This window comes from Schistocerca gregaria, chromosome 9 (genome assembly GCF_023897955.1).
Source record: "Schistocerca gregaria isolate iqSchGreg1 chromosome 9, iqSchGreg1.2, whole genome shotgun sequence".
Taxonomy (NCBI): Eukaryota; Metazoa; Arthropoda; class Insecta; order Orthoptera; family Acrididae; genus Schistocerca; species Schistocerca gregaria.
In genome coordinates this window covers 180,181,961-180,208,402 of record NC_064928.1, presented here as the reverse complement: position 1 = coordinate 180,208,402, position 26,442 = coordinate 180,181,961, and the positions used below count along the sequence as shown (strand labels likewise).

Sequence of the window (26,442 nt, the reverse complement as noted above, 5' to 3'; positions counted from 1 at the left end):
TCGTATGCAGTCCTGATTGTGGCGCTCACCTGCACGGCGCCAAACACGCATACGACCATCATTGGCACCAAGGCAGAAGCGACTCTCATCGCTGAAGACGACATGTCTCCATTCGTCCCTCCATTCACGCCTGTCGCGACACCACTGGAGGCGGGCTGCACGATGTTGGGGCGTGAGCGGAAGACGGCCTAACCGTGTGCGGGACCGTAGCCCAGCTTCATGGAGACGGTTGCGAATGGTCCTCGCTGATACCCCAGGAGCAACAGTGTCCCTAATTTGCTGGGAAGTGGCGGTGCGGTGCCCTACGGCACTGCGTAGGATCCTACGGTCTTGGCGTGCATCCGTGCGTCGCTGCGGTCCGGTCCCAGGTCGAGGGGCACGTGCACCTTCCGCCGACCACTGGCGACAACATCGATGTACTGTGGAGACCTCACGCCCCACGTGTTGAGCAATTCGGCGGTACGTCCACCCGGCCTCCCGCATGCCCACTATACGCCCTCGCTCAAAGTCCGTCAACTGCACATACAGTTCACGTCCACGCTGTCGCAGCATGCTACCAGTGTTAAAGACTGCGATGGAGCTCCGTATGCCACGGCAAACTGGCTGATACTGACGGCGGCGGTGCACAAATGCTGCGCAGCTAGCGCCATTCGACGGCCAACACTGCGGTTCCTGGTGTGTCCGCTGTGCCGTGCGTGTGGTCATTGCTTGTACAGCCCTCTCGCAGTGTCCAGAGCAAGTATGGTGGGTCTGACACACCGGTGTCAATGTGTTCTTTTTTCCGTTTCCAGGAGTGTAGTATCAACGCATGACATCCTGCTGTTACCGAATAATCCATTACAACTTCACTCTCCCACAACATGTACACATTCAGCTAAAAACAGCACTTATGTATTCGAACTTTAGGAGTCGTAACAAGAAAAAGACCTCATGATCAACAACATCTAATATCTTCCCCAGAAGAGAGGTTACAGAATGAGTTTAATGTTAAACTTTAACAGTCTGCTCGCTGAACAGTTCCTCCTCTATCTATGAGGAAGGTATAATTTGTTCTATAATGTTACCAGCAAGACAATCAGGACGCACCTTTGCATTAACTTAATTGCTGTCACTAGATCTTTTAAATATTCTTAACCTTCTCACACCACTCAATTGGCTGGCAAAGTGATTGACGAAAGCAGACACATACTTCCGCCATTACAGGTCATGATTGTCTTTTTGTTAGAGTGTCCAGATATTACATCCTGCCCTTAGCGAATAATCCAGAAATCTACAATCTTCTACAACAAGTGCCTATCCAGCTAAGAAAATAACACATATTCCAATTTTAGGAGCCGTAAGCAGAAAAGAGGCCATGATCAACACATTTGAGCTATTATTACTTCCCCAGTAGAGAAACTGCAGAACGGTCTGAGAGTTACATATACGATAATTTTAATTCCTTTAAGTTTGCCCAACACACGTTGACTACTTTATGTATCAGGAAATTGTAATTTATTCTATATCTCTGCCAGCAAGACAGTCAGATTCTCTAGAGATGTATAATTCTTCTGTGCTTTTTCATATTTATGGTCACTAGAATTGTTCATATTCTTAACGCTATTAAAAATGGTTCAAATGGCTCTAAGCACTTTGGGACTTAACATCTGAGGTCATCAGACCCCTACACTTGGAACTACTTAAGGGGAGCCAGAGGTGCCTATGCTGCCCATGTTAAAATCACTAAGTTTGAGGAACATTTATGAATAAACTACCAAATAGAAAAATTTGAATTTTTTTTTACATATAGAGTGGTTTAGTATTGCAGTTATGACAGAGGGATTTTGGAGTATCTTTTCTAGTTTTCTTCCAATTATTTTTTTATTAATGACCCAATTTTTTTTACAAGTAATTGATTTATAATTAAACTGAAATGAAACTACTGAACATATTGCCAAATGGCTGTGTTACAATGTACGTTTGACCACTAGGAGTGCTGTATAAAAATTTCATCTCTCTAGCTGGAGTGCAGTTTGAGAAAATGTTCCTTATATTCGAAAAATTCTAATTTATGGGAAAGGGCTATCAAAGTTTCTCAATACATTCCTGCACTATAGGATGGATTATCAGGGTCTTCTTCTTCATCCTCCAAAAGCTTCCTCTTCTGTCTTCTTTTCTAGCCTGTTGTTCCACCATACTTCATATGCCTTTCTCTTGTTTCTGCTCCTCTTATCCTTTCTCTGTCAATATTTCTTAGTGCTCATACAGTGTTCACCCCAGCTGTAAATCCCAATGCCTTCAGAACTTCACACTTCACACTGTTCCCTTGGTTGTAGGTTGCTACTGCATCATAAATGCCAAAGTGCAGTGTTTTTATGCTTACAAACACAAACACCCTTTTAGGAATCACGTTCCAAATCAAATTGTTTACGGTCTCATTAGGATTCTGCGTCTCTCTGTGTAGACATTTGTGTATCAATCCTGGCTGTGCTAAGTCATGAAAAATTGGTTTTATTGCATTTATCACAGCTGCTGGCAAACCATGTTTGTGATCATAATCCTTTTTTGCATTATATTTGCACCAGGAATCTTTTGGGCACAGGCTGTATTGAGGGTATTCATTGGAAGAGGCAGCATGAAGAAACAATGCCCACACTGCTTTTCTCATGTCACTAACATTACTAGTATTTTGCCTTATAGCATACCCATAGTATCTCTGTAGACGTTCAATCACCTCATCAGTAAGCCTGCCTCTCCCTCCTATTGTCTTTCCATCACTGAGCTTACTTGAACCCAAAGTTTGTTTGAGCCTTCAAAGCCGTGCACCCATACGCTTTTGCACATGCCCAATGCATTCCAACTTTTCAACTACAAATTCATTTCCATATGGTTTCAGTTCCTCTATAGTCTTGAAACCTTTGGAGTCACCATCTCCAAGGTAGTATTTGTACCTAACGTTGTATCTGGGAACTGAACATTCAAAAATTTGTTTCACCCCACCCACTTCCATTGCTCCACTTGATCCACTAAAATTTGCCTCACAGGTTCCACTGTGCTCTCCTTTGATTTTATTTTTGCACCTACAATGTTTTGATAATATTGCAACATCTATCACTTTTGCGCTATCACAACAAGCAGCAGTTACAACCCCATTCAGGGATTTATGACCCCTCTAATGCCACTACCAAATCCCTAGAACCACCTTTCATTTCTACAGATTCCTCCACTGCTTCCTTCATGGTTTTCAAAGCCACATCTTCAACAGAGGATCCTACCAGTTCACAGTAGTACCCAAATTTGCTTGGAGGCGATGGCAAGTTCATAATACCACAAAACAGTTTACCAGCAGCAGACCCTTTTCCAATGGATCGAAGACCATACACAAGTCGAACATTCACACCAAACACTCTAGATCGTCCATTTCCACCAAAGAGACTGGCATGTGAATTGTAGAAAGTCACTTGATACTAGCAACATGCACAGATTATCTTCATCTCACAAGCTAAACCAAAGTGCTTTGTTATCTCTAGTCCCACTCCTACACTTGAACACGTTTTGCACAAAACACTTTCTTTCAGCACAGAAGATAATAATCCAATATTCAGTACTTCGTTAATATCATCACTGTCACTAACATATTCACGAAATCTGTCACTTCCACCAGTCAGCTTCTTGCTAGAAGATGTCACAAGGCTATGGCCGGCCGTGTGTTGCTTAGCAGAAGAACGCACTGTTTCAGTAATTGTAGTATCACAACTTGGTATTAGTGTTAATTTTCTTTTCCCTATGTTCTTCCTCTTCGTATACACATGGTTACTAAAACGTGGCATCGTAACCAGAACAACGCTTTACACAATAAGTATAATACTACCAACAACAGGCGCAACACTGAAGTAATTCGCAACAGTAAACAGCAAAGAGCTCTTAGCGCTTCATTTGTCACAGAAAACAATGTAGCCAACCCTTGCACACTCGCTGTATGCTTAACATAAGGCGCTGTATGCGTAACAGGCCGAGAAAAGCCCAAGCATTTCTGAAATTTTCCCGGCGTATTCGTTCTTCTAATAATTTCCGGGTATGCAGCCGGATCCCGTCGACATTCTGCCACGATATTTCGGCCCAGAGACGTCCGGCCATCATCAGGTGAGTACACAACTACTGAAGAGCCCAGGAGCAGTCGCGGTATTTATACCGATTCTCGCGCACGTGTTGACATGCGCGGCGTAGCCGAGTTGTACGTGCTGCCCTCGGTGGTGAAAGTAATAGATCATCTAGTCATTGAGTATCGAATGACGCTGTCTATTCCGCTGTGAATGTATAATTTTAATAACAGGATTCCAATTTTTATCCAGTTGAAAGCCGTTGTCACGATTTATAAGATTATCGGCAAGACGTATTTCCACTGATTCCTTGATTACTGAATCCCAAAATCTGGAAACCGGAGCTAAAATTTTTGTTCCATTGTATTGCATTGAATGTCCCAATGAAATACAGTGCTCTGCTACTGCCGATATTGACGGTTGCCGCAGACGGGTGTATCTTTCATGTTCTGTACATCGTTCATGGACAGTTCTTGTCGTCTGGCCAATATATGCAGAGCCACATTCACAGGGAATTTTGTAGACGCCTGCTTTCTTCAGTTGTAAATCGTCTTTAACGGATCCAACCAGGGCCCGGTTCTTTGCTGGTGGACGGAAGACAACCTTGATTTTCTTACAATGCAATACCACCAAGACTCTACGGTCTTCCCAAGATACACAAGGATGGTGCCCCACTACGATTAATAGTGAGTAATATTGGTGCTGCCACCTATTCTACAGCAAAATATCTGGCCTCACTACTAAAGCCGTATGTGGGTAAGTGTTGCCACCATATACGTAATTCCGAGGATTTTGTCAGTCGCTTGAAGGAAGTTAAGCTTAGCAACTCGGATTTATTAGTCAGCTTTGATGTGGTCTCACTATTTAGCAAAGTGCCTTTAATGGAATCGTTACATCTTATTGGTAACTTATTCAGTGCAGAAATGACGGCCTTGTTTGAACATATACTCTCCTCAACGTACTTTTTATTCAATGACGAATTCTTTGAACAAACAGACGGCGTCGCCATGGGGAGCCCTTTGTCCCCTGTGGTAGCTAATCTCTTTATGGAGGACTTTGAGGAGAAAGCACTTGAGTCTGCTGTCTTAAAGCCTACGGTCTTCTGGCGGTACGTAGATGATACTTTTGTTGTATGGCCTCATGGCAGACAGGAACTGGAGAAATTCCTTCATCATTTAAACTCTTTACATGAGAACATCAAATTCACGATGGAGATTGAAAAAGATGGCACTTTACCATTTCTAGACGTGCTAGTATGCCGTAAAAATGATGGGTCATTAGGACATTCTGTGTACAGGAAACCGACTCACACAGATCTGTATCTCCAGGCGTCAAGCTGCCACCACCCAGCACAAACAGCCGGTGTTCTCAGTACCTTACTACATCGAGCGCATGTAATATCGGACGATGAAAACCTCCCCGCAGAATTAGAACACTTGGAGAAGGTTTTTAAAGAGAATGGCTACACTTCACGCCAAATAAGAAAGGCCATGCGCAACTGTCATAACAAGAAGCAGCGCACTGAGGACGCTGATTACGACTTTAAATCAATTGCGTTTCTTCCATACGCCGGGAATGTGTCGTCGAAAATAGGCCGACTACTGAAGAAGAATAAAATCAAGGTTATCTTCCGTCCACCACCAAAGAACCGGGCCCTGGTTGGATCCGTTAAAGACGATTTACAACTGAAGAAAGCAGGCGTCTACAAAATTCCCTGTGAATGTGGCTCTGCATATATTGGCCACACGACAAGAACTGTCCATGAACGATGTACAGAACATGAAAGATACACCCGTCTGCGGCAACCGTCAATATCGGCAGTAGCAGAGCACTGTATTTCATTGGGACATTCAATGCAATATAATGGAACAAAAATTTTAGCTCCGGTTTCCGGATTTTGGGATTCAGTAATCAAGGAATCAGTGGAAATACGTCTTGCCGATAATCTTATAAATCGTGACAACGGCTTTCAACTGGATAAAAATTGGAATCCTGTTATTAAAATTATACATTCACAGCGGAATAGACAGCGTCATTCGATACTCAATGACTAGATGATCTATTACTTTCACCACCGAGGGCAGCACGTACAACTCGGCTATGCCGCGCATGTCAACACGTGCGCGAGAATCGGTATAAATACCGCGACTGCACCTGGGCTCTTCAGTAGTTGTGTACTCACCTGATGATGGCCGGACGTCTCTGGGCCGAAATATCGTGGCAGAATGTCGACGGGATCCGGCTGTATACCCGGAAATTATTAGAAGCCCAAGCAGTTCGCCAGGAAGTCACAAGAGGGTGTTAGATGCATTCAGCGGCCGCCCATTTCCTCTGCAGGCGTGGTGGAAAATGGTAATAACCCCACTTCTAGGGCGAGTAGAACAATAATTCAAAGTTTACATTAAAGAGGAATGTTCCAATTAATTTTCGGTTGCAAAAAAAAAAATCTTAATTTTTTTTTTTTTTTTTTTTTTTTTTTTTTTTTTTTTTTTTTTTTTTGGATTTGACCACCTCCGGCTCCCCTTAAACCTAACTAACCAAGGACAGCACACACATCACGTTTTTCAGAAATATGTCGTACGATTCCGGATCTTCTTGCAGACTGGGAAATTCAGCTTGGATGATCCGTGGAATGAAGTCTGTCGTGTAGCCATTTGCGATTGTGTGCGTGTGGCAGGCCTCGTTTTTGTCATTCGATTGTTTACATCCAGCATCTAACGGTTCCAAAGATGTGGTATTTTGTGGCGACTTGAATAAATCTCATTTATTTTTGTCGGGAAACTCGGGCTGTTATGTCGTGTCGAGGCGGGGGGGGGTGTCCGTATTTAAGTTGTTCTTTGATTTCTGGCCACGGCGAGTCGCATGTAAATGTTATGAAGAGGCCAGGTCATCCACGTTTTCTTCTGTACGTCATGGCACTTTGAGTGTATTCGTGCATTTGTCTCGGACTTCTACGTATGATGAGGCTAAGATTACCATTGTACCAATGTCGTCAATGTTTCCGTCATTTATGATTGCGTCTCAAAGATGGATGTAATCTTCCGTGTGTAGTTTCTTGTGATTCACTCCTAGGTAAAGGATCGATTCCGCTTCTGTTTTTGCATGCAAATGTACCAGAAATTGTTGGAATAAACGGCGAGTGTGGAGAATCTGATTATGTGTTTCATCGTCTCTGATCATTAAGTGATAAACATAGAGCTCCTTGGAAATGAGTTATTTGTTTGTTTCTACTCCTGTTTGACGTTGGATATTTGTTTCACATTAAAATGATATCCGTCCTCTCCGTGCAGAAATATGAAAGGATACTGGAGGGCATCATATGAATGATGTGTGTCTGCAATGCATTGTAGGCCTTCTATCTTCGTTGTAGAGTTATGTCATGGTTTGTGTTTTCGTTATCCATAATGGCCACTTCGTCTATCTGAGGCGCATTAAATCAAAGTTCGTTTTCTCCATGTGATCTTTTGTCGGATCGAATTATAACTTTATAATCATCAGAAATCATTCAGTCTAGTGCTGTTTTGAATATGTGAATCAATTGATTGTATTTATGAAAGATCCTCTGTAGATCTCGGACTACTTTTCGTCTCAGTCCACTGATATTTGTAAATCGTTGATCAATTTCTGTTTCTTCACTTCTGATGAAATTTATGGTCTTCGTTCGGTAGTGGTAGTAATGAGCCCATGTTGTGACACATTTGTCCTTGCATGGAAAAACCATAATCGATTTCACCTCTGTAAACTGTCCTGCCGGAGGTGCTTCTAGTGGTGTTAATAGAATTTTCCCATTCATGTAAGAGACTCCAGGTGTTTCTTTACTGAATTTTTTCGCATTGCAAAACTGGCAGATGTTATCCATTTTTCCGCTTACGACATTTTTGTATTTGTTATATTATTTCGTCAGGTTGCAGTGGAATGCGTCATTTGTTAGGTTGTACTGTTTACTTGTCCGTGCTTCTCACCGGGTGATATATTCGTGGCTGGCTTGAGTTCGCAATTTTTTTTTATAAGACTGAGTCCCAATTGTTTATTCTTCAGTCCGTCGATTTCGTTGTTCCTCGATTTCTCTGCTCATTGTTGTTTGTTGGAAACTTCGCGCTCTTCGTCTGTTTCGTTTTTTCGCTGTTCTATTTGTTTTCGCCATTTTGCTTCAGAACTGGGGAGATCAGCTTCTCTTTTACCTTTGGGTACCGTATTCAACTTTTTATTAACAAATACATTAAGAACACTTTACATACTTACATAGTTTATTTTGGAGTTACTTTCAGTTACTGTATCACTTTGACCACTCACGCTGGTCTATTTGTTTCATTTACTCACTTAACTACTTTTTCCGTTCCTCCCTTCGTCGCTGATAAGGAAATGACGTTCGAACTCATGACGGGTCTTGCATTACATACTCCAACTACTGGATAGCCTCACCAGTGACGAATTCCAGAACATACCAAAAAGTCTTCGGATGATCCGCAATGGTCCAGAACATTCCATAATATTCGAGAGTGTTCTGGAATGTTCCACAGTGATCTGCAACGTCCCAGAATGTTCCCGAACACCACACCTTACAACTCCCTTCACCCTATCGGGACTCGTTTATGAGTTTTAGCGGCATGCAAATCGTACACTTCCTTTTCTGATATGTATTGGCTGTTACCCCCGAAGATCATAAGGCTATAGGCCACCACATTGTAGCACATTGGTAAAATTTTTCACGAGGCACCCCTGCTTCAGACAGTGAAGTAACACTAGCAGATAGGCATCATACCCCTATTATTACCCTCCCTGTTCCACCTGTCAGTTAGCCAATTCCAATTCTTTGACTTGTTTCTGTATTGTATTGTATGTTGCCCGGGGCTAGAAACGTCGGCGAGGCTCCGTCCCCACTGCAGCTGCAGTGGTCCACAAGCCCACGACAACTACCACAGTCCACTTCACCCCTCCAGCGCCCCACACTGAACCACTCTTTCAGGATTGTTGTGTGGTTTGGCCCCCGGTGTCCCCACCCCCAACCCCCCCAGGGAACGTCTCACACCAGGCAAGTGTAGCCCCTATGTTTGTGTGGTAGAGTAAATGGTTGTGTACAAGTACATGGAGAACTTGTTTGTGCATCAATAGCCGACATAGTGTAGCTGAGGTGGAATAAGGCGAACCAGCCCACATCTGCCGAGGCAGATGAAAAACCGCCTAAAAGCCATCCACAGACTGGCCAGCTCACCGGACCTCGATACAAGTCCGCCGGGCGAATTCGTGCCGGGGACCAGGCGCTCCTTCCCAATCGGGAAAGCTGTGCGTTAGACTGCACAGTTAACTGGGTGGGCTTTGTTTTTGTTTACTCAACATCAGTTACTTCGCCTCTTACATTACTGGCCATTAAAATTGCTACATCAAGAAGAAATTGACATGTGATTACATTTTCACGGAATTTGGGTGCGTAGATCCTGAGATATCAGTACCCAGAACAACCACCTCTGGCCGTAGTAACAGCCTTGATACACCTGGGCATTGAGTCAAACAGAACTTGGATGGCGTGTATAGGTACAGCTGCCCATGCAGCTTCAACACGATACCACAGTTCATTAAGAGTACTGACTGGCGTATTGTGATGAGCCAGTTGCTCGGCCACCATTGACCAGCAGTTTTCAATTGGTGAGAGGCTTGAGAATGTGCTGACCAGGGCAGCAGTGGAACATTTTTTGTATCCAGGAAGGCCTGTACAGGACCTGCAACATGTGGTCGTCCATTATTCTGCTGAAATGTAGGGTTCCGCAGGGATCGAATGAAGGGTAGAGCCACGGGTCGTAACACATCTGAAATGTAACGTCCACTGTTCGAAGTGCCGTCAATGCGAACAAGAGGTGACCGAGACGTGTAATCAATGACACTCCACACCATCACGCCAGGTGATACGCCAGTATGACGATGATGAATACACGCTTCCAATGTGCGTTCACTGCGATGTCGCCAAACACGGATGCGAATGGCATGATGCTGTAAACAGAACCTGGATTCACCCGAAAAAATGACGTTCTGCCATTTGTGCCCCCAGTTTCGTCATCGAGTACACCATTGCAGGCGCTCCTGTCTGTGATGCGGCGTCAAGAGTAACTGCAGCCACGGTCTCTGAGCTGACAGTCCACGCTGCTGCAAACCTCTTCTAACTGTTCGTGCAGATGGTTGTTGTCTTGAAAACGTCCCCATCTGCTGACTCAGGAATCGAGACGTGGCTGCACGATCCATTACAGCCATGCAGATAAGACGCCTGTTATCTCGACTGCTAGTGATACGAGGCCGTTGGGATCCAGCACAGGATTCCGTATTACCCTCCTGAACCCAACGATTCCATATTCAGCTAACAGTCATTGGATCTCGACCAACGCGAGCAGCAATGTCGCGATACGATAAACCGCAATCGCGATAGGCTACAATCCGACCTTTATCAAAGTCGGAAACGTATTGGAACGCATTTCTCCTCTTACACGAGGCATCACAACAACGTTTTACCAGGCAAGGCCGCTCAGCTGCTGTTTGTGTATGAGAAATCGGTTGGAAACTGTTGTGTACATAGTTTGTGTAGTCAGCGCATACACAACTGTCCCACTACAGTGCGCCCCGCTAAGCACAACAGCACAGACGCAGCGCTCTTCCATCTCCGCACTATGGGATGGCGCTGCCTTAGAGATGGACCAAATTCTGCTTTCGCGGATCCATGAATTAATATGTGACGCAGCCAATGAGATTGCTGCTAATGTAGAACCTTTTCTCCTTGTGGATCACACTCGTGCAGCGATACATGAACGCACGAGGTATTATAACGATTAGTCAGTCTGCATTAGTCTGTACAAGTCTGGATTTGTCTGTACCAGTCTACATTAGTCTGTACCAATCTATAGTCACGTTTCAGTCTGCGCCTAATAAGATTACCGCATTACCGCATTACTGCACATAGCCATGAAGATAAATGTATAGACACTTTGTCAAGTATCATAGATATGTGAGAATAAGACTAACGTACCAAGACCAAAGGAACTTCAGATTGTTAATTGTAAACAGCATCCAGAACCAAGTTAAATAATTTTTATGCTGCTTGTTATTTTAATAAATGTGTGTGAAAATTAATCAAGTTCTGTTTAAAGTGGGTCACCGCCAATCTGCTACTCTAAGCGTGCAAGCGGCATTTCTATCGTCTGACCTAACGGCAGTAGATAAACACGCCACGATAAGACCACGAGACATATTGCTGACACTCGCCTACTTAGTTAGAGCGACAAGTCAATTAATCTGATGGTGTGTGTACCGAAGGCGTTACAGTACGCACACCACAGAAACTTTCCTCATGTCAGCACTTTGTAGGTGTCGCCACCGGCGCCAAGCTTGTGTGAATGCTCTGAAAAGTTATTCATTTGCATATCACAGCGTCTTCTTCCTTTTGGTAAAATTTCGCGTTTGTAGCTTGTCATCTTCATGGTGTAGCAATTTTAATGGCCAGTAGCGTATTAAAATAGTGAATTCCAAAGATGAATGTGGAAAGACGAAAACAGACGAATAATCAGCTCCAGGTGAGCACAAAGCCGAAACTGGCCGTGTCCCGTAATGAATCGCCATCAGTCGTGGCTACTGACCCTCGGCACATGACCGGCCCGCCGGAGTCCCCCTCGCACATGGACGCCTTCTTGGTCTTGGTGGTGCAGAAGGAGTTATCGCCGATGGGGATGCCCATGGCGGAGGCGAGCTCCTGGCACGGCCCGTAGTCGCGCATCTCCAGCGCCACATAGTGGAGCAGGTGCTGGCGGTCGCCCACCACCGCCTCGCCGAAGCCTATCATGGCGCACGTCAGCTTGCCGCTGCCCCACCTGCGGACCGCAAGGCAACCCCTCTGCAAGCCGTCTTTTACGCCGCACACTTATAACAACACATATAATGCGGGAATCGCCCAAAAAATGCACCGCAAATACTGCGGAAATGGAACTGCTGTTGATGTGCAGTTTACACAGGGGTTGTTAGTCAGGGCATTGTATTGTGAGCCATTAAACACATTATGATAACACTTAGAAAGTGAATTTTGTATGGAAAGATACACTGTTTGTAAGGGGGTTGGACGTCAAACGGGCCGACTTGGAGCAGGAGAGGCACCACAGGACAATTTAATTTACACTGTCTATGCTTTTACAAATAAATTTATAAAAATTTGTTAGCATGACCAGGAAGGATTCAGCATTCACACTCCCAGCAGAGGATGTTCAAAAACATAACAAAACAAATTTTTTTTACATGTGAAGCTTCATCATGTTTTCACTTGGTTTGGCAGCATTTGTTGCTTTTCTTCATAAGTAAGAGAGATTCTTCGATGAATTTTGCACAGCATACAAACCATACTTACAGGTGTATGAAACTCTAGAATTTCCCAAATGTGGTAAAAATTGAGATAATTAACTATAAAATTCGAGTTTTCTTTAAACACGAAGTTTAAAACGTAACAGCCCATCCATTTTTCCACAGATTAAATAAATACTAGAGTTTCATACACCTGTAAGTATGGTTTGTAAGCTGTGCAAAATTCATCGAAGAATCTCTCTTACTTCCGAAGAAAAGTGTACCTATAGCAACAAATGAAGCCAACAGCAAGTGAAAAAAATCATGAAATTTCACATTTAAAAAATATTATTTTTTCTTGTTTGAGCATGAGTGTGAATCCTGAATCCTTCCTGGGGATGCTGACACAGTTTTATGAATTTATTTCTAAAAGTATCGACAGTGCAAATTAAAATGTCCTGTGGTGCCTCTCCTTCTCGAAGTCGGCCCGTTTGACGCCCTACCTCCCTTAAATGGAACAACGCCTATTGACATTGATGATGATGATGAAGTCCCCCATACGATGCGGGAGACCCACACCGCTACCTAGTGGACGTGGTTTGCTATTGCCTTCCTCCGACCGTAATGGGGATGAATGATAATGATGAAGACGATACGACAACACCCAGTCATCTCGAGGCAGGTGAAAATCCCTGACCCCACCGGGAATCGAACCCAGAACCCTGTGCATGGGAAGCGAGAATGCTACCGCAATATCACGAGCTGTGGACCTATTGGCATTAACAAACTGAAAGTATGATAGGTTAAAAGTTAGTCAGTCTGTAACAGGAGTCCACATAGAGTCGTTTACAAAATGTATTTTGAAAACCATCCACTGTGACACTTGTTTGTGCCATTCAACCAGCGTAGTAGCATGGTATGATGTTATTACAGTGTGCTTGTGTGTGCCTTGAGTGGGCTGCGACTTGCTGGTCAGTTACTGTGTGACAGTCCAAGCAGTAGGTCGTGAATGGACGAAGGGATTTACAATGCAAAAGAAGGCGACATGCTCATGGTGTGTGGGAAGTGTAGAAAGAATGCATTTCATTCTTATACAGTGTATGCGACAAGATATCCTAACAGACCTTGTAAGGTGTCAGGCAAATCCAACACCTTCCATGAAAACCCTGACATGATAAGCAAATCTAGTAGTATGTCACATAGCTCCGAATAAATCGTGACATTAAATTAACCAAAGTAATATGTGCAACGAGTGAGCAAATGGAATACCACAGACTAACACAAGAATGCCTAAATGCATGTCGTACCTTCCCACCATGAGACTGACGCAGTTCTGAGGGGAGAAACGAGAACAGAAGCCGAGAGCAGAACCGTGTTAAGCTAGAAGGCCCTACGATAAGGGACGGCCTTGACACCCACGTCGCCAGCTAACCACTAGGGCTCACCATCCACACGTTTTAGCGTGAGACTTTTTCGCGTCTCTGTTACATCAAGGACCACCCCCCAGCCCGTGTTAAAAGCTAGAGCCCTCAAGAAAAACACTATAGATCTTACGATAACACAAAAAGGGCCACCAACACCCGCAAGTTTTAGCGTGAGACTTTTTCGCGTCTCAGGTACGTCAAGGACCACCCCCCAACCCATGTTAAAAGATAGAGCCCTCCAGAAGAACAGTATAGATCTTACGATAACGTTAAAAGGACCACACCAGCTGCAGGTTTTAACGTGAGACATTTTAGCGCCTCTGTTACGCTGCAAACTTTAAAAACATTGCCCCACCACGAAAAGTATAACGTTTCTCATTGGATAGGAAGAATTTTTGTAGGCGGAGCTTAAGGTTAACATTGAGACCCTGATTGGTCAGATGAAAACACAGCCAGTTAGTGTTTTTAAACCAACTTCGGTAAATTCTAGTAAGGAGAAGTTAGGAGAGAGTTAGTTCCGAGACAGCGAGCTGGATGGCTGGTGCACCGGCCGCTGTCGCCCTGACGCTGCCTAAACACCGACAGGGTAATGAACGCACGCGATGCTGCATTTTTGAGCGCATAAGGCTTCACTCAGAACTGCAGAAGACTCATCTGTTACACCCCTTTTTTGCGTAATACTAGTGTCGATCGTTAATTAAAACTCATGGTGTTCACATTTGCCACTTGAAGTAAAGATCTGAAACGCGATGATTTTTCTGTTATATAGTTACTGAGAAGCCACATCAGCCACTGTAATTTACGACAAGTTAGATAAGTAATTAAAGATAATTGAGGGTCACTGTGGACCATTTTGATAGTTTTCTCTTTTGTGAAACTTAAATTAAACCTCGATTATAGATGTGATATGGCATAGGTCATCCTTCGATCCATTGTAGAACTTGGAAACCCACTCAGGGAATATTCGTTCACATTTTTGTTGAACGCAGTTGGTTTTTACCATCCTGTATTAAATCATTTCCTTTTATCAATAGTGCAATTTATAAACGATGTTTTGTGAGTAGAATAAAATTTCCAATGGTAAACTTAACTGCTTTTTTGACGTTATTTCACCAGCTAACTAAAAATAGGAAAGCCTTGAACCCCTTCCACTAAATTTAGTTAGTATTAAGATTCATTTACAGGGAGTGAAGTGCAGCTGACGCCGAGATCATTTAGTATTTGGTTACATCATCGCTAGTCTCACTGAACTCTTCTGAATTCTACATGTCATGTGTGGTCTGGCGTCTCCTTACCAGCAACAGGTCCCAGGCTCAAACTAGTCAATTCCCTAAAAAACATGCTCAGAGCGTCGTTGCACGAAAGTGGTAGGGAGACACGATATAGAACAAACAGACACCACCATGAATGTTTAGAACCTCAATCATCTCGGCAGTTATTTATGAACCTCTTCAACCAGTTACGTGAAAATGGTAGTGTAATACCTAGACAACGTAACAGAAGGAAAGAAGTGACGACAGATGAGGGGGAAATTACTGTTCTTTCTGCTGTTGCAGTTGATCCGCACGTTAACTCCTGCGTAATTCCACGAGGGAGTGGCGTGAGTCAGGCAAGTCGTCTACGCATTTTTGGGGGTGGAAGGGATGGCAGCTGCCAAAATGCAGGTACTTTTGTTGATTGGTGGGTTTAATGTGGATAGAGGTCAAGATGGAGCCATCAGACATGAGGTGGTCACTGTCCGGCAAGGGGGACACAAGATTTAAGAAGACAGATGAAGCATACAGGAGAGTCTGGCTCAGCCATGGGCATTCGAAGTGCACCCTCCTAAGCCAACCTGTTTATGTACCATCTAGAGGAGAATCTCCTAGGGTCGCAAAACACCAAAGCCCTAAGCTGGTTCAGGTCCATTGGTAATACTTCATGATCTGGACTCATGACCAAGACACCCTATCCTCATTCCTTCACAACCTTAACATCTTCTCTCCTGGGTACTTTCCTAGAAAGGTACAAGGACTAGCGAATTACTGGAACCATCAGCCTCCAAACTGATGGAGATATGCACTAAAGGATGAGAGAGAGAGAGATGTCAACAGACTCTTTGGGGAAAATATCTGTATGTTATTTATACACAGAGAGAGGGATAGAGGTGGCGTCACGGATATATTTGAAATAGAAAACAAAGTCATTATACAGATGAGGTAATCTATCGAGATGAGCTGTAACAAGTATGTATAAGAGAGAGGGTGCACCACATATGTTTTTAATAAATGAAACTACGTTGCATTCTAGAATGACAAGACGAAATGTTCATACTCATACTAGTTCTATGTGTGCGAGGAACCAGTAATATTACTTGGCTCTGTATGCTGTGGCGTTCTCTACCCAAAATATGCTAGTTCATAGTTATATGTATTTCGAATCGTAAAAAAAAATATTTGGTCGAGGTGTAAAGCGATATGATTTCAGAACGGAAAGGAGTGAAACACGTCAATTGTACACAGACGTCACTACAGTTGAAATGATGAGAAGTTTGTTGATAGAGATTAAACATTTCTCGTATCGTAGCTTCGTGGTCCTTATGTATGTTGGAGGCAAAAGAATAATTCTGCAGTCAGCTTGAAATGCTGATTCTCTAAATTTTCTGAGTATTGTTCCTCGAAAAGTATGTCACCTTCGCTCCAGGAATTCCCATTTGAGTTCGCAAAGCATATTCATAACACTTGCATATTGTTCGAACTTACCAGTAATAAATCTAGCAGCTGACCGCTGAATTGCTTCTTTAATCAGACCTGGTGCAGACCCAAAGCACTCGAGCAGTACTCAAGAACAGGTTACACTAGTGTCCTGTACGCGGTCTACTTTACAGGGGAACCACACTTTCCTTGAATTCTCCCAATAAATCGAAGTCGACCATTCACCTTTCCTACCAGAATCCCCTCATGCTCGTTCCATTCCATATCGCTTTGCAAGGTTACATCCAAATATTTAAACGAAATGACTGTGTAAAACAGGACGCTACTAATGCTGTATCCGAATACTAAGGGTTTTGTTTTTCCTACTCATCTGCATTAACTTACATTTTTCCACATTTAGAGCTATCTGCCATTCGTTGTACCAACTAGAAATTTTGTTTAAGTCATCTTGTATCCTCCTACAGTCACTGAACTTCAACACCTTACCATAAACCACAGCATCATCAGCAAACAACCGTAGCATGCTACCCACTCTACTCGCTCAATCATTTATGTACACAGAGAATAATAGCAGTTCCATCAGACTATCCTGGAGCACACCTGGCGATACCCTTGTCTCTGGTGAACAGCAACAGTTTTTATCGACTGATGTACGGAACTCTAAAAATGATTAAAATCATGTAAAAGAAGTTTCCAAATCAAAAATGAGCAAATGAAAATATTGATACAATATTAAAATGACACAGCGAAGGCTTAAAAATAAAAAAATACATTTAAACCAATTAATTTAATGAAAATAATTATCAAAGTTATTTCGAGACAGTGCTAAAATGGTGGACGCTGAAGAAATGAATTAAAGTTTATGCCATGGTGGGGACTTGGTCTCCTTGCTTACTAGGCATGCATGCTAACCATTACCCATCACAGCCCTATAGCTAATGTAGCTGCATGAACTACCATAGTCTCTTGCTCTCCCTAACACAAACTTCAGTTCACAACTTCAGCTTATTTTCCCCTTCTTAGATTGTCACTATTGCCGAAGCTCTCCGGTATTGGAATAGAATCCCAGCGTTGGATGTAATAGGGAAATCCTGGCTTTACCTCAGGCTTAAGTGATCTATAGATCTGATATAAGCAAGTAAACCTGGGTTCCAGTTCAGGCCATGGTACAAACTTTAATTCATTTCTTCAGTTTCCATCTTTATCATAGATAAAGATGAGACTCAAATGTCTTGATGAAAATTTAATTATATCAGATTTAAAAACAAAAATTTGTATCTCGCAAGGCTTGAACTCACAACCTTTGGTACATTAGACACCTCTTCCTGTTCATGACATAGTCAAATTAGAAGTATGCCAATAGGAGCTGTCAGAGTCGAAGAGAAATTGTTAACATATGTGGTAACAGTGTACGATGACTGTAATTTCAGATGTTCTTCCCGATGAGGTAAAATACATTAAAAGCTAAAACCCTGTTAAATAAGTCGATTTCCCAGCAGCAAAAACTGAAGTAAAAAGCCTATCCAGGCTGAAAATCAGTTTTACCTCTTGAGGGTCTGTACATACACTCCTGGAAATGGAAAAAAGAACACATTGACACCGGTGTGTCAGACCCACCATACTTGCTCCGGACACTGCGAGAGGGCTGTACAAGCAATGATCACACGCATGGCACAGCGGACACACCAGGAACCGCAGTGTTGGCCGTCGAATGGCGCTAGCTGCGCAGCATTTGTGCACCGCCGCCGTCAGTGTCAGCCAGTTTGCCGTGGCATACGGAGCTCCATAGCAGTCTTTAACACTGGTAGCATGCCGCGACAGCGTGGACGTGAACCGTATGTGCAGTTGACGGACTTTGAGCGAGGGCGTATAGTGGGCATGCGAGAGGCCGGGTGGACGTACCGCCGAATTGCTCAACACGTGGGGCGTGAGGTCTCCACAGTACATCGATGTTGTCGCCAGTGGTCGGCGGAAGGTGCTCGTGCCCGTCGACCTGGGACCGGACCGCAGCGACGCACGGATGCACGCCAAGACCGTAGGATCCTACGCAGTGCCGTAGGGGACCGCACCGCCTACGCAGTGCCGTAGGGGACCGCACCGCCACTTCCCAGCAAATCAGGGACACTGTTGCTTCTGGGGTATCGGCGAGGACCATTCGCAACCGTCTCCATGAAGCTGGGCTACGGTCCCGCACACCGTTAGTCCGTCTTCCGCTCACGCCCCAACATCGTGCAGCCTGCCTCCAGTGGTGTCGCGACAGGCGTGAATGGAGGGACGAATGGAGACGTGTCGTCTTCAGCGATGAGAGTCGCTTCTGCCTTGGTGCCAATGATGGTCGTATGCGTGTTTGGCGCCGTGCAGGTGAGCGCCACAATCAGGACTGCATACGACCGAGGCACACAGGGCCAACACCCGGCATCATGGTGTGGGGAGCGATCTCCTACACTGGCCGTACACCTCTGGTGATCGTCGAGGGGACACTGAATAGTGCACGGTACATCCAAACCGTCATCGAAACCATCGTTCTACCATTCCTAGACCGGCAAGGGAACTTGCTGTTCCAACAGGACAATGCACGTTCGCATGTAGCCCGTAACACCCAACGTGCTCTAGAAGGTGTAAGTCAACTACCCTGGCCAGCAAGATCTCCGGATTTGTCCCCCATTGAGCATGTTTGGGACTGGATGAAGCGTCGTCTCACGCGATCTGCACGTCCAGCACGAACGCTGGTGCAACTGAGGCGCCAGGTGGAAATGGCATGGCAAGCCGTTCCACAGGACTACATCCAGCATCTCTACGATCGTCTCCATGGGAGAATAGCAGCCTGCATTGCTGCGAAAGGTGGATATACACTGTACTAGTGCCGACATTGTGCATGCTCTGTTGGCTGTGTCTATGTGCCTGTGGTTCTGTCAGTGTGATCATGTGATGTATCTGACCCCAGGAATGTGTCAATAAAGTTTCCCCTTCCTGGGACAATGAATTCACGGTGTTCTTATTTCAATTTCCAGGAGTGTAGAAAAACAACGCATTCATACACAATGGTAAGGAGAGGTGAGTTACTGACTGATGAAGCAACAATCATCGTAGGAAAGCAGGCCAGGAGCTTAAGTGATTGGCGAACAAGATAACACAGCAAATAGATCTCCTTAACTTTTATTCCTCGTGCTGTATAAAGACTAATTACAAATAATGCAGCAAGAAGCAGAGTCCAGCTATTACAGTGTCAACAAGGATCAGGCTCCACAAAGTAATGACGAATGGTGGCGTCGTAGTGGAGAGGCAACGAGTGTAAGTGGGCTGAGCGTCCTATAGAGCGCTGGCAGAGGACGCTCGTGCTACAGAGCCACTGGAGGCATGGCACAGCGGGTGCTCTCCATTGGGTCCGCCAGATCCCGCACGACTGCTGTCGGCGTCAGGTGGAAACTTGCAATTCTGTTGCTGTGATATCTATTGTGTGGTACTGATATATAATACCATCTGTGCCTTGAAGCAGAATTTAGTGCTTTTAATGGAACAGAGTTTGGAAACAAACAAAAAAAAAACGTCATAAAATATCTGTCCTCTATTTGAAAAAAAAATTCCCTGAGATTCATGACACAATTTATTACTCGTTATGTAATAACGAGAACATTAGTGAAGATTTGGTATTTGAATCAAAAAGCTAAGTTGGACATCATGAAGAAATATGCCACAAGAAGGAAGCAGCTAGGGATTGCATCTCCATCTGATAAACGGCGATGGAAATCTGGAATAGGGTACAATGCTATCTGTTTCTTCATCAAATGAGTGACTTTTTCCTTCATCTTCGCTACTGTTTACGTAGCCCTGGGCGTAATCATCTGTCATGCCACTTGATCTGATTTGCCCAACTTGTTACTGAATCCTACCAAGAGTAAAATAAACCAGTAACGCGTCACATCATCTGTGATGCAACGCGTTTTCCATATAACCATCCTGCTCTGTTGTAATATGCATCCTCGCTGTGACATCAGGGGGCTCCAGCCAATAGCAAGCAATTTTGCCGTCACCATCTTTAAAAATGTAGTTTCCGATTATTCCCATTCAGGACAGCATGTGAACTTGACCCAAGCAGAGTTTTATTTCATTTTCTACTTTTCTTTTGCTCCCAATACCTTTTCATCTCTTTCTTTCTTCCCTCTGCCCATTTTCCTTGTTGTTTCTTTTCTTGAGACTTGTCAAATTTGCTTGGTTTTTTTTATTTTCGAATTGTTTTCTATCCTTGATTTTTCTTCTGAGAATTTCAGTAGTATCAAGTATTTTTATGATTATTTTTTCCAAGAGATCTCCGGTTTAGTTGCATTAACGATATTAAACCTTCTTGTGGACTAACCCCCAATGCAGTGACGAAGCTTTTGTGCCTCAGTCATCTATTCAGCTATGCCTGGTCAGTAGGCGAGAGGCCAGACAAAGAGTAGTCCGTTAGAGGGCTCCCTTCTTGGGACTATATGGGCAGCAACCACACAAGCTCTTAGTCAAGTCTGACACTTCTTCCACTTACTAGTGAGTAACTTCTGTTCTCTTTCCTATCACCCTCTCTCGCCCAACTCTTACTTTTTTCTACCCTGACAGTGTGAGGTTGCGAGTCATTCATTTACAGTCTCTAGTCTTATCTTTACTGTGAAAGGCCGGGAACTCTGGCAAATGATCCTTGAGGGAGGAATGTGGCCCCTCAGTGGAGGAAATGCTACAGAAATTCTTAATGAGAGAGAGCAGTAACTTCGTTATTATTGCACTTCGGCATCAGTCTAGATGTTGGTTGTTATGGTAGTATGACACACCTTTGAGAGAGTAGCCATAGTGGCATAAGCGGTGTGAAAACAGCGCGAAGAAATCTTTGGAAAACCACCTCATATGTATTTCCCACGAAAATCTCTAGCACGACTGGAAAATCTGAAACCAAAGTCCACACTTCCCAGCAGTCCTTCAGTGGCTGAGGTAGTTTCGAAAAGGACAGCCACTCTGAACGTCGAGATGTGGAAAGACTCAGAGTCGACACCCTCAGAATCAGTGAGACAAGCTGGCCTATTTCTGGAAAATTTAAACTTGATATATGTAGCCAACAGTGATCTTCACCATTTCATTTGAGTAGGTCGCATAGTATACCGACTTATCAATGGAACCGTCAAGAAATTTGTATCTCTGTCCAATAAGGTCATTTTCTTACAGTTCAAAACAAAACCCATTATGCTGAATGCTATCCAGCTGTATGCCCCAACCTGGGACGCATGAAGTGATGATATCGAAAGTTAATACACGAAAATCAAGACAACTCTGTCTTTCACCAAACTAACTAAGATTACCATAGCGATGGGCAATTTCAGTGCCAAAGTAGCCCATAGTCGTCAATCTGATATAATAGATCGTTTTAATTTAGGGACTAGCAATGATTCAGGTGATCGACTTGTGCAGTATCCCAGGAGGAGAAGTTAATAACAGTAAGCACTCATTTTGAGCTGCCCCTCAACAAACATGGACCACAAACTTCGACAGAAGTATCAATAAACACGATTCAGTAATTCCATAAGAACTGTGAAGACATATCGTAATGCTGCTATTAACGCCGATAACAACCTTTTGCAAGCGGCAATTAATATGAAAATGAAAAATATCATCCAGTTCAATGAACCAGTCGAAATGTAATCCGTGAACTCCAAGGTACAGTACTGAGGAACAGTCGTGGTGACACTGCAGAAAGGCCACGCAATTACGAATCGGCCAGCGAACTGTTTGCATTCCTCTGAAACATCCTGCCTGTGGTAACTCGCCATCGTGCCTAAAACTAATCAGGATGCAAAAAAGAAGTGTGAGAATCATGGCTGCAATAGAAAGAACAAACCCTGCAAACCATTATTGAGAAGGATAGGGATTATTCCTCTTGCATGAATTTACATATTTGAAAGTGTTATGATTACTATGAAATATGGAACAACAAACTGAAGCGCCCTCCTCAAAAATGAAAATCGGCATCATCGCAGCACGAGACAGAAAACTAACTATCACATGTTCCAAATAAAAACCAGTTCATGCCTAAACGGAATATTACACCACAGTAAAACTTATTGTGATAAGTTGCAAAAAAATTAAAGCAACAAATGATATTAAAAAAAATGAAAGCAGTATTAAAAGCATATCTCTTAAAGCCTTCCTCCTGTCCTCCAAAATATTTGAGAACATAAAAAAGTTAATGTTAAGAGTATAAGCCATATTTCTTATCACTTACAAAAATATTGTGTAAATATATCAATTTAAGATGTAAAGACTGTAATCATAAATATTAGTGTATTCATATTTTCGATTCTAATTTACTAGCCACACTGGTTTAATTATAAGTAAGAATGAAAAAATGTATTCATTAATACATAGAAAACACCATGCGAACATAAGATACATTTGTAATGACGTGTCCAACATCTGATGTTCTGTACAGTACATGTAAGATTTACCGGACCAAATAAATACAAATACAGATACAAAGAAGTTCGGCCCGCCTTGTGCACAATTCTAGGTTACCTCCCATCAAACAAAAAGACATGTGGAACCAAGTCAGATCTACAGTGAACGAACTGAACCAAGGAAAACTAGATAAGATAAAGTCCCATACTCCTTGGCAGTGCGCGGGGAAACGATGCAGGAGACCTGCACCACCATACAAGGAAAGGTCCTGGTGGAGGTGGTTTGCCATTGCCTTCCTCCAACCATAATGGGAATGAATGACGATGAAGACGACACAACACCCAGTCATCACGAGGCAAGTGAAAATCCCTGACCCCACCAAGAATCGAACCTGGGACCCCGTGCTCAGGAAGCGAGCACGCTACCGTGAGACAAGAGAAACTAAAGGACAGAAAGAGCAATAAACGCAAGCCTCGGATGACAAATGAAATTCTTCAACCAATCGATCACGGAAGATCCTTCAGAAGTAAGGAACCAGTATTGTTGTTGTTGTGTCTTCAGTCCTGAGACTGGTCTGATGCAGGTTTCCATGCTATCCTGTGCAAGCTGCTTCATCTCCCAGTGCGTACTGCAGCCTACATCCTTCTGAACCTGCTTTGTGTATTCATCTCTTGGTCTCCCTCTACGATTTTTACCCTCCACGCTGCACTCCAGTACTAAATTGGTGATCCCTTGATGCCTCATAACATGTCCTACCAACCGATCCCTTCTTCTAGTCAAGTTTTACCACAAACTCCTCTTCTCCCCCAATTCTATTCAGTACCTCCTCATTAGTTATGTGATCTACCCATCTATTCTTCAGCATTCTTCTGTAGCACCACATTTCAAAAGCTTCTATTCTTTTCTTGTCCATACTAATGGATAAATAATTGCAGAGTAACGCCGTCGTTAGCTCCGAGCGATACTGAGATAGAAGCAGCTCTGTTGCAGCCCTGTCCCGCCAGATAGGCGCTGAGGTGCCGGTACGTAATTTTGGAAGCTAGGATGTTTGTACACTGCGAGGCAGCCGGGTCGAGCTGCGCAGTTGTCCACTGACACGCGAGGCTGTTGATGTGTACGTGCCTGGAACAACGTATCGGCACAAGGGTGCTATTGATCACTATAAACACCGTACGATACTAGCACAGTTATGCGTAGTCTGCCAGCACCTCTACGTATAGATATACGTGGCTACTCAGCAAATCACACTTATGTGCCTGCTAGAGGGTTCATCGAACCACCTTCACAATAATTCTCTACTATTCCACCCGCGAACAGCGCGCGGAAGAAACGAACAACAACATCTTTTGCGTACGACCTCTGGCTCCCGTTATTTTTATTATGATGATAGGTTCTCCCTGTGTAGGTCGAAGTCAATAAAATGTTGTAAATGTTTTTTTTTTTTTTAAATTACCGCTACCTGTCACATACTTTGTCAACTATTGTATTACTTATTTATTTAGCGACATGTTTCGAGGTAATACCTCATCTTCAGGCTAAATCGCATTACAAAAACAACTTAACAATAAGGCCATACTGATGTTACATAGCCTTTTCGTAAATGCTGTGGTCATCCTGTGGAATAAGAGAAAACTTAGTAATAGGTGAGGCCACTTTGGAAGCTGGACTGGTATTTGTACGAACATGTTTTGAAACGGTCACTCGTGTACCCTTGATAACTGCACAACACAAAGCCTTACGCCTCTCTTTGGCCTGTCAACACCGATATTGGACTGTCGATGACGGAAAAAAAATTTGTCTGGTCGAAAGCGTATCGTTGCAAATTGTATCGAGCAAATTGACTTGTACGGGTACAGAAACAACCTGTATGGACCATGCATGTCAGGAGGGGACTGTTCAAGCTGGTGGGGGCTCTGCAATGGTGTGGGGCATGTGCAGTTGAAGTGATGTGGGACCCATGATACATCTAGACACGGCAAACATCCTGTCTGATCACCTGCATCCATTCATGTCCATTGGGCATTCCGACGGACATGGGCAAGTCCAGCAGGACAAATCGACAATCCACGCGTCCAGAATTGCTACAGAGTGGCTCCAGAAACACTCTTTTGAGTTTAAAACGTACGCTGACCAGTAAACTCCCCAGACACGAACATTATTGAGCTTGTCTGGGTTGCCTTGCAACGTGCTGTTCAGAAGACATCTCCACCCCCTCTTACTCTTGTGGAATTATTGACAGCCCTGCGGGATCCATGGAGTCAACTCCCTCCAGCACTGCTTCAGACATTAGTCGGGTCCATGCCACATCGTGTTGCGGAACCTCTGCGTGCTCATGGAGGCCCTACACAATATTAGGCAGGTGTTCTAGTGTCTTTGGCTCTAGATGTGTAGATGAGTAGTGGAACTCCACTAATGGAAGTCAAGGAAAGGAGATGTGGATCGCCGCGCTGGATTAGCCGAGCAGTCATAGGCGCTGCAGTCCTGGACTATACGGTCCCGGCAGAGGTTCAAGCTCTCCCTCGGGCATGGGTGTATGTGTTTGTCCTTAGGATAATTCAGGTTAAGTAGTGCGTAAGCTTAGGGACTGATGACCTTAGCAGTTAAGTCCCATAAGATTTCACACACATTTGGACGTTTTTTGGAGATGTGGATCGGTAAGCGACGGGTTGTGTACAATGTGCGCAACAGGCATATGTCAGAAATAAGTACCTTTCCAAATGTTATCAGAAGTGACAGAACTGTTTAAAATCATCTGGTTGAACTTCTGGGGCCATTGAACAGTCATCCAGCCATAAATCGATTTGTGTTATTATTGATAATTTTTATAGGTATGGAAATAATTTCAGTCGCTAACCAACAGACAGCCGTAATAGTGCAAGCATTGATCAGCAGCTGTGTGCTCAAATCTGGAGTTTCAGAAACTATGATTACTGATCAACAGACAATATGTCGAATTTGTTAAAGCAAATGTGTCATTTTGTAGAAGTTATGAAGTTAAGGGCAAGTGCACTGCATCCTCATGCTATGATACACTGTATCGTCAGAAAGATGTTAAGTCATTATGTGAATTCACACCAGGACAACTGGGATGTGTATTCATCTTTCGCTGTAAGTGCATACAATTCGTAAGTATCAACAGTCAAAGAGAAGAAAGCACTCTCTCTCAGACAGTTCGTATTTTTCATTAATTCTCATAATATACTTTAAATCGATGAGTATCTCGTACTACTTACTTTGTAAGAGGGCTATGCTCTCCCTTTGGGTTCAAGTTATCTCCATACTACATTTCATCGAAATTGCTTCAGTGGAGTCGTCGTGAAAACGTAACAGAGGTACTTTTGCATTTACAATATTAGTATGAAGAAAATTTTCAATTATGACACCCTTTTTGCGTCATGAAACAGATGAAATAGAGCCTATACGGTGCCCCTAGCTATCCTCAAGTTATCTATGAAAACCCTACGAAAGGGAATGGCGTGTTGAGTCAGAAAAACAGACGGTTTTACCTAAAACTTTAAATCA

At 43.6% G+C, this 26,442-nt stretch overlaps 1 protein-coding gene across 1 annotated transcript in view; it reads right to left on the bottom strand.

The window, feature by feature from the left end:
• Nucleotides 1-26,442, bottom strand: part of LOC126291489 (complement factor D-like) — a 72,226-nt gene that overhangs the window by 6,609 nt on the left and 39,175 nt on the right. Inside the window, exon 3 of the mRNA XM_049984997.1 lies at nucleotides 11,696-11,926. Coding sequence (XP_049840954.1) covers nucleotides 11,696-11,926 — 231 coding nt within the window. The remainder of the gene's footprint in view (nucleotides 1-11,695; nucleotides 11,927-26,442) is intronic.